This window comes from Diadema setosum, chromosome 19, assembly GCF_964275005.1.
Source record: "Diadema setosum chromosome 19, eeDiaSeto1, whole genome shotgun sequence".
Taxonomy (NCBI): domain Eukaryota; kingdom Metazoa; phylum Echinodermata; class Echinoidea; order Diadematoida; family Diadematidae; genus Diadema; species Diadema setosum.
This window is the reverse complement of record NC_092703.1, coordinates 18,325,136-18,334,515: the sequence shown is the minus strand read 5'-3', so window position 1 is coordinate 18,334,515 and position 9,380 is coordinate 18,325,136. Positions and strand designations below refer to the sequence as shown.

The window sequence follows — 9,380 nt, the reverse complement described above, 5'->3', positions numbered from 1 at the left end:
ATAAACAACCCCTTTCTGAGGGTAACAAGGTTCTTGGGATGTTATTCAGTTCCTTATTTCACAATTCAATTGAAGACTTGGTCACACTTCCATTTCACTTTGATGATTACTTGTGGTATTTTTTTTTTCTGCATCATTTCAATTATGGCCTCGTATTATATGGCCATTATACAGAAGTTTTTAAATCAGGTTCTGTCCAAAGCTATGAAATATCATAGTTCAAGTCACAGTCATTCCATTTTTTTTTTTTTTTTTGTCTCGCCCGCCGGAGGTGAAGGCGAGACTAAGCTAAGGGATCCAAATGGCGTCCGTCCGTCGTCCGTCCGTCGTCCGTCACAAATGTTAAAGTTTACCTGCAAGACTCTCTTATGATGCATAACTTGGCAACTGTTACAGCAATGGCAGCCACACTTGGATGATAGAAGCACTAGGGGTATCTTCATGTTATGGTGTTGTCGGAGGTCATGTGATGATGTCAAAGGTCATTTGAGGTCATATATTAAAGAGTATGTGCAAGACTCACTTTTCTATGTTAAAGTTTACCTGCTAGACTCTCTTTTGACAAATAACTTCACATAAGTTGCTTGGATTACAACCTAACTTGGGTTATAGATGCACTTGGGGTACGTTCATGTTATGGTGCCGTTGGAGGTCACAGGATAAGGTCAAACGTCATTTGAGGTCATACGTTAAAGTTTACTTGCAAGACTCTCTTATCACACGTAACTCGACACATGTTGCTACAATGGCAATCAAACTTGGATGATGGATGCACTTGGGGTACATTCATCTTATGGTGCCGTAAGAGGTCCATGATAAGGTCAAAGGTCATTTGAGGTCATACGTTAAAGTTTACTTGCAAGACTCTCTTATCAAGCGTAACTCAGCACATGTTGCTACAATGGCAATCAAACTTGGGTGATGGTAGATGTCTTTTGGGAAGTTGAAGGTTACCACAAGGTCAAAGGTCACAGACAGGGGTCAACGAACTTTTAGGGCCCAATGTTAAGTTTTTAGGGCGCAATTCGTTTATGGCTCATAACATTTGATCCCTTTATCCGTTTGGGACCAAACTTGGATGGAAGATGTCCCTTGGGGAGATGAAGGTCGTCACAAGGTCAAATGTTACAGACAGGGGTCAACAAACTTTTAGGGCCCAATGTTATGTTTTCAGGGCGCGTTTTGATTGTGGCTCATAACTTTTGATCCCTATGTCCGTTTGTGACAAAACTTGGACGGTAGATGTCCCTTGGGGAGTTAAAGGTCATCACAAGGTCAAAGGTCACAGAAAGGGGTCAACAAAAGTTTAGGGCCCAATGTTATGTTTTTATGGCGCATTTCGATTATGGCTCATTACTTTTGATCCCTTTGTCCGTTTGTGACCAAACTTGGATGGTAAATGTCCCTTGGGGTGTTGAAGGTCACCACAAGGTCAAAGGTCATAAGCAGGTCAATTAACTTCTGGGAGTTATAAAAATTATTAATTCCTTGTACGCGAATGGGCGAGACACAATTTGGCACTTGCCTTGTCTTTACTTTTACAGGCGCTAAGACGAAAGGTCCTCACCTATAGTGGTACCAAAAGTGGTACCAACATAGTAGTACTATGCTCTTGGTAAGTGATGAATGCCGTTCATGATTATTGTGATATCACTGCAGAAATCGAGACGACGGGAAATAGGCCTAGTACTTACCCCAATATCGAAAACGTTATGTGGATAATGAGTAACATGCTGTCAGTTTCAAGGTTCTATAGAAGTACGGATTGGCTTCTCTTTTCTTTATAAACAAAGTCATAACCTTGTCTTCTTCAAAGAGGTATATGGTTAGAGAAGAAAGGACTACCATTTTGACGAAATCATTGAATAAGGAAGCAATACTTCACAACTATTGTTTGATATGAATTTTGTTTATAAAGTATGCTCAACCCACTCATGTTAAAGATAATCATGTAAACGAGCCTTTTTGTGTATGTACGGTAGCACTGTCAAATATCGCTGGCCATGCTTCCTTTTTATCTTCGTTTCCTAACCTCTCTGTCGTTTCTTATTTCGCTCCCTCATCTTCTTTAGTCTCTTTTCCTCTTCCTCCCTTCTCTTCTCCTTTTCCACATTCCCACGAACACACTATCTCCCTCTACATCGCCATAGTCCCAATTACCCTTTCTTGTATGCTCTTAGTCTATCTTTCTCTTAGTTCTTCACTCCAAACGCTCCGTCCTCCCTCCCTTCACTCATCCTGTCTTCTTTAATCTCCATTACATTGTATTTTCCTCCCTCTCAATCTTTCTTCTCCTCGTCTTCTCTTTCCATATGCTCCTTCAGTCTAACCCAACTTCATGATAATTTCCCATAAAATCACTGGATATTATTCGATCGTACACAAAAACAGCAGAAAGAAACGCATTTCTGAGCACATACTCTCCCTTTTCCATATCCTTTTTAATTTCTTAATTCTTTTCTACTTTTTGAAAGTATCTAGAGCTGTTATGTACCAACGGGTTGCTTAACAAAGAATCTTTGTGTCTATAAATCACAATTCAAGATCGCATTTTGAAAACGAGTTCAAGTAGTCGAACAGTATTACAGCTCATTTCAGACTTCTGATCCATTTATTAATCTACAGTACTTCAAGTCAAGCAAATATTACAATTTGTATGCTTTAAAATCACTCTGATTAAATGTGCCTTGCGCTTCGTTGTTTAGAGCTTTTCGAACGTATAACAAGATTCTCTGGTATAACCTTTGAAAAAATGTACCTGACAGTCACCCTACATAATGAGGTAACTTCGTCCTGAAACACTATGATAATCATTTCATGACCATTTCTTAATTCAAACATGATTGTAAGTTTAGTGTACTGGTGAAATTGACAATACAATCAGTCAAGTCAAAGTGAGAAGATGGGACGTGACAGCAAAATGTGAACACTCTTTCTTTAACCTGTACATAAACATGGTACTAAACATTTTGATGCCATAGTCTTGCACTCCGAAATATTCTATTAATATGGTAATGAAATGCATGACATCTCCTTTCTCAAATCTGGCAATATTTGGCAATATTTGGCATTGATTCTAAGTTCTTAATACTGCGAGTGAGATAAGATATTTCAATGACTTATATGGCTGGTATTAAATGTATCTTGCGCTGTCCAATATGCCTTCTTATGCATAATATTTGTTATACATTTGAGTAAAAAGATACGTCAAAACAGACATCACAATTTTTACCTGAAATCATATTTTTACTATTTCAATCATCTGATATTGCTTCATCTAGTGAAGAAAATCATTCTGAACATAATCAGTGTTTAGATAGTTATGACATCAAACAAACTGCTAATTTACACATTGTCACTTCGATGGTCAATCAAAAAGAAGTAAAGCTATGATTGTTCTTCGACAATGACAATTAGCGTTGCTGTGCATCGACGTTTATTTGGCATCTAAAGCAGTACCAAAGAACGCGATGCGCAGTATGTCACCTGTGATCAATTTGATTTATCAAACACTGTATACTGTATGGAGAGTGGAATATCAAGATCTTTCACAATTTTCCCCCAATGTATCATAATTTACAGTTTGCTTAACGTCATCATTCACACATGACAACAATAAACATGTGTTTTTGTTTATAGTATGAATGTACACAATAATCTCAACGTTTTGCAATTACAGTAACTACTCCATGTTCTTCATCCTTTCAACTGCCATCGCTTACGTCGTGTTTCCTAATCTTTTACACTTTGTTCGCAGCGCTTTATCATCATGTTTCTACGTAAGTTGATATTTGAAATCTAAACGTTTGATTTGATATCTCTGACAGAAACACTCAATTTGCATTTTCAACATGTCATTCTGATACAGCTACACAACACCAAACAACGGAGACAAAAACTCTCTCAACTGGATGAGATGCAAATACTGCCTACTGACATAAATCAAGCGCGCACAAATCCATATATATTCAATCTTACGAAATACCATCGACGAATAGTGACTCGTAGGAAACACAATGTTCATGTATTACAATAACCACAAGTAAATCATAATTTTGTCCTGACAGTCTAAATCTAGAATTCCTCCTTGTTCCCTTCCTCTTCGTCTTCCTGGAATGAATCCACGCCGACTTCTTCATAGTCCTTTTCGAGCGCAGCAAGGTCCTCTCGAGCTTCGGCAAACTCACCCTCCTCCATACCTTCTCCGACATACCAGTGGACAAAAGCTCTCTTGGCGTACATCAGATCAAATTTGTGGTCTAACCGAGCCCAGGCAACTGCGATTGCAGTTGTGTTGCTTAACATGCACACAGCTCGTTGCACCTTAGCCAAGTCACCACCAGGCACTACAGTTGGGGGCTGATAGTTTATGCCTACCTTGAAGCCAGTTGGGCACCAGTCAACAAACTGAATGGATCGCTTGGTTTTTATCGTAGCAATGGCAGCATTAACATCTTTCGGAACAACGTCACCTCGGTATAACAGACAGCAAGCCATGTATTTTCCATGGCGCGGATCACATTTCACCATCTGGTTGTTAGGTTCAAAGCAGGCGTTGGTTATCTCTGCGACTGTGAGTTGCTCGTGATAGGCTTTCTCTGCAGAAATGACTGGAGCATACGTGGCGAGAGGGAAGTGGATGCGAGGATACGGTACCAAGTTAGTCTGGAATTCTGTCAAGTCAACATTAAGAGCACCGTCGAAACGAAGAGAAGCAGTGATAGACGAAACAATTTGTCCGATGAGTCGATTAAGGTTGGTGTAGGTAGGTCTTTCAATATCAAGATTACGGCGACAAATATCGTATATAGCTTCGTTATCGACCATGAAAGCGCAATCAGAGTGCTCCAAGGTTGTATGGGTCGTCAGAACAGCGTTGTAAGGCTCGACAACCGCGGTGGACACTTGCGGCGCTGGGTAGATGGCAAACTCGAGTTTGGACTTCTTGCCGTAGTCCACGGAGAGACGCTCCATGAGCAGAGATGAGAATCCAGATCCCGTGCCGCCACCGAAGCTGTGGAAGATGAGGAATCCCTGCAACCCCGTGCACTGGTCAGCTAATTTCCTAATACGGTCCAGGACAGTGTCTATAAGCTCCTTACCGACCGTGTAATGCCCACGAGCGTAGTTGTTGGCGGCATCCTCCTTACCGCTGATCAACTGCTCAGGGTGAAATAACTGACGGTAGATGCCGGTACGAACTTCGTCTGCAAAGAAAACGATATTACACACTACAAATCAATGTTGCATATTAATTGATGACATTCGTTGAATATGGAAATGATGTCACATTATCTTTTATCGCTTTATATGTGCAAATGTAGAGAGAGGGAATTTTATATGTGGTAACAAAAGCCTTGTATAGTCATGTGTTGGCTATTCGTCAGTAGATGGCGGGATTCTAATATTGTGCTTGACGAAAATACTTTTTAGGGCTCACACCTGTAAATGTAATGGAATATCCCTGACCGCATCACAAAATAGTACCAAAGATAATAAAGCAAATGAAGAACGAAATTAGATAAAATTCAGAAAAGGCAGTTTGGCAAGAAACTGAATAGCTGCTTATATTAAGTATGAATTCCTCTACAAACTGCATTTTGGTTCGAAGATGAAGGCTTTTCTCATGGAATTTGAAGGGACTATATTATTTGATCGGGTGCATGTACAGGAAATAAATTGTGATTTTTTTTAAGTAAAAAGAACTTTGCGAACCCTTGGACAGAGTTTAAGCTGAAGAACCCCCCCCCCCCTTGTAAATTTGTTGGATGAAAGGGTATATCTCACTTTTTCAGGTTACCGAAGATAAAACACCTCATTTCTCCCAGCTATTTTACAGATTTTTTTTTTTTTTCACTTTTGAATGTTAACACACTTCTCTATGGGGAATTATTTACCCGTGTAAGCCTTTTACCGCGGCCAGGCAGATTCCGAGTAATGGACTCGAGCCATCTAACGACATGTACACAAAATAAGAACACTGATGCCTATTTTCCTATATAAGAATAAAATGATAAGTCACATTCTTGACTAGGTGGATTCCAATATAACAGCTCTCCTGCTGTTTAAGAGCAAAGATAGGGTAGATGTATTTTAATGACCCGACAATTTTTCTAATCATTACTGGAGAATTAAGGACCTCTCAAGTGAATGTTTACATCATATCATTTTTTTTTTGTGCTAAATGGCTCAGTATTTCAGTATATATTGGCATACCGAAGAAAGTTGTAAACATTGAAATGCGACACAACAAGATTATATAGGCATTGCTTATCATTTTCATGTGTAAAATAAATGATGTACGTAGTTGCTGTCAGTACATAGTTGCTGCCAGTGCACAAAATTGCGTGCTCTCATTTAGCCGTAGTTTATTTCATTCTCACCAGAGAATAAAATAAACTACATCGTCATTCGCATCGTCATTCGTTCTTTCCAAGAACAGTAAGGAGCTGGAATTCTCTGTCATGAGAAATTGTTTCAGCGTCATCTGTAGGATCATTCCGTAACCGACTAATGGTTGATCACAATGGCAAGTTATTTTCTTCAAATTTGTTTTGTACTTGTAAATATTTGTAAATAAACTGTATTATAATGTAAATATCACAGTCTGCAAGTATCTTCAGTCTATTGAAGGAGGCACACTTAATCAGAAGAAGAAGAATATTAAGTTACCAAATATTGCTCTACAATCTGTTTCTAATCTGGACTTCCGTTCATCCACTTCAAACATACTTTTTAAAAAATCGTTGAAAATATGACTTGCAGCACCTTCTCCATCTTGGATCGTTTATGGTCGTAGGCCAAATAATTTCTTTTGCAAATGTCACGAAATATGAGCATGGTTGAAGAATGTCTTCCAACATCGTGTATGAAATCTTACGGTAATGCATCTCAGAGTTTTTAACGAATAAATGAATTACAGAAATATAACTGGTATGCATTTTATTTCATATTATTCTCTTCATAGATCTCCAGAACATCTTACCAATATGAGACAAATGAATGGTAAATAATCACTATCTGTATACACACATTTTTATGACAATACTTTGAAGCATTTTTTTTTTAAAGAATGTATAAATATGTTTGAACAATTTTTATTATGCCCCACCTTGCAATGACTATAGAAATGAACTTTTTTTTTTCTACATGTGTATCATTTCATAAAATATCACTATATGTCAAATTTACGTTTTTTAATACATTCTGTGAAAAAAGTGAAAATAAAGTTTCAACTGAATTGAATTGAAGTGTAGAAAAAACAAAAATTTTCAACATTTTCTCTTGACCTTTGATTCAGGCACCATAGAGATATGTAGGGATATGGTGAAATTTAAGTATTTGATCTTGACCCAGAGTGTGCGAGCCCTTCGTAAACTCATAATTTGCCAAGTTTCATTTGGATACCTCAAACAGTGACGCCGTTTACAAAGTCTATTACGGAAGGACGGACGGACGTAGAGAAGGATGACCGACCCGACAACCCGAAAACATTATGCCTCCTGCGACACTTCTTGGCGGCGGCATAAAAACGCCATGTCAATCCAGAATATACACTCCCTTTTTATACAGAGAATAAAGGGTGAATTTTTTGGGGTCCGAATAAATTTGCTTCTACAATTAATACCCAAATTTATGTAAGGAATCTACTTTTCAGGGTTGCTAAAGGGACACACAAACTTAAATGTTTCAAAACTGTTTACACAAATGAATATCCAACTATTCTCTAGGCTTAATATCATAAAAACACCTATGTTCATAGTTACTCCACTCGACAGCAAAATGGTTCCATGTATATGGCAGACGCACCACCCTTGCACAAAATGCTGTTAGCTATTCTGTGTAAACTTTGGAATGAAATGTCAAATCTGCCTCAAGTTTATCTGTATAGGCTCCTACAAGCACCTCCTTGCATCCTATGTTGATTAATGATATGTTATCTTTGATTAATGGTCACTATGTAATGTATTTGATAAGTTACTCATATTTTGGACTTAAAATGTAGTTACTATACTTCTGTAGCCAATTGTTTTGCCATTCAGCAGTGGAAGACTTGCACTGTCATCTGATTATCCTACATTCTCCACTCTATTCAGTGGAAATGTAGAAGTCACCTTATATTTCAATGAAATTTATGAATAAGTGTCTGCTTATTTGCCTTCAAATGAAAGAGTCCCATCAGGTCATAATTTTCTATGTATGCAATATCATTTGTAGCCACGACTAACTTGCTCCTGCACAGTGCTGTAACTGTCAATATACTCTTTGCCATCTACACCTAACTCCGGTTTTTTTCCTTCCCGATTTCCCACTTGGTTTCTCATATCAGCCATACCTTTTAAAATGCATCACTTTCACTTATCTACATACTGTATTCTCTTGGACCTTGCTCAACAAACTGTGCTTTAGTTATGTCCACAACATTTAATGTATTGACCAGCTGCTTCAATTTTGTGACATGGTCCGACGTGTAACATTGTGTAAATCCTAGCTACGTGAATGTTTGTGGAAATCTTTAACTGGAACTGAAATAGTGGTCATGTGATGACCTTTTACAGAAAGTCATACACTTCTATACAACGTTTACTACTCAATTCTACTTAAATTAGATTTCTTACCGACTACGGTCGGCTCGAGATCGACGAAGACGGCACGAGGAACGTGTTTGCCGGCTCCAGTCTCGCTGAAGAAGGTGTTGAAGGAATCGTCACCTCCTCCCATAGTCTTGTCGGAGGGCATCTGACCATCGGGCCCAATACCGTGCTCCAGACAGTACAACTCCCAGCATGCATTGCCCATTTGGACTCCAGCCTGACCGACGTGGACCGAGATACATTCACGCTAATTGGAGTAAAAAAAATAAAGAATTAAAGAATTAAAAATATAGATAATACAGTGCAGTTGTGCCGTATACTTAGGAAGGACACATCAGACTTATCCTGTAGAATTTGGTTTCCTATATGAGGGTTAGTAATGGAAGGTCAAATAGGCCGTGTTCTCTTCGTGTTTCCAAAATCCCACTACATCCGTCACTGACTCTGATAAAGACTTATAATGTTCACAGAAAGTGCACTTAAGGTAGCAGGTAAGATCACATTTTTAAACGCACAAAACTAGCACCAAACTACATTTTAGTTTTAGTCGTATGGTGCGATGATCACGATAATAAACAGATATTTCATGAAGAGAAGACGGTAAGCACTTGTGCTTGTACTGACTAAAACTCTCTGCAATGCCCACTGATTTCATCTGGTTGACCAAGGAGGTTCTAGAGAATGGAGTCACAACAGTCTTATTTCCTTTGCTAGATGTTCGAAGCCATCCCTCAAAAATATTTGAAGCATGTGCCAAACAGGATCTGCCGCGCAGATACGAAGACA

The 9,380-nt window shown here is 38.6% G+C and overlaps 1 protein-coding gene across 1 annotated transcript; it reads right to left on the bottom strand.

The window, feature by feature from the left end:
• Positions 1-2,506: 2,506 nt before the first annotated feature.
• On the bottom strand, positions 2,507-8,953 carry LOC140242789 (tubulin alpha-2/alpha-4 chain-like). The gene is made up of 2 exons (XM_072322546.1): positions 8,619-8,953; positions 2,507-5,207 (listed from the first exon to the last, which is right to left on the bottom strand). Exons 1-2 carry the CDS (start codon positions 8,797-8,799, stop codon positions 4,075-4,077), a joined length of 1,314 nt encoding a protein of 437 aa, XP_072178647.1. The 5' UTR covers positions 8,800-8,953; the 3' UTR covers positions 2,507-4,074.
• Between the last annotated feature and the right edge of the window lie 427 nt (positions 8,954-9,380).

What these genes read in the sequence shown, in the direction of transcription:
- LOC140242789 (XM_072322546.1), bottom strand. Translation starts at nt 8,799, where the DNA reads ATGGGCAATGCATGCTGGGAGTTGTACTGTCTGGAGCACGGTATTGGG. An exon ending in TCTCGAGCCGACCGTAGTCG is followed by an intron (nt 5,208 to 8,618) that starts GTAAGAAATCTA and finishes TTTTCTTTGCAG; the next exon opens with ACGAAGTTCGTACCGGCATC.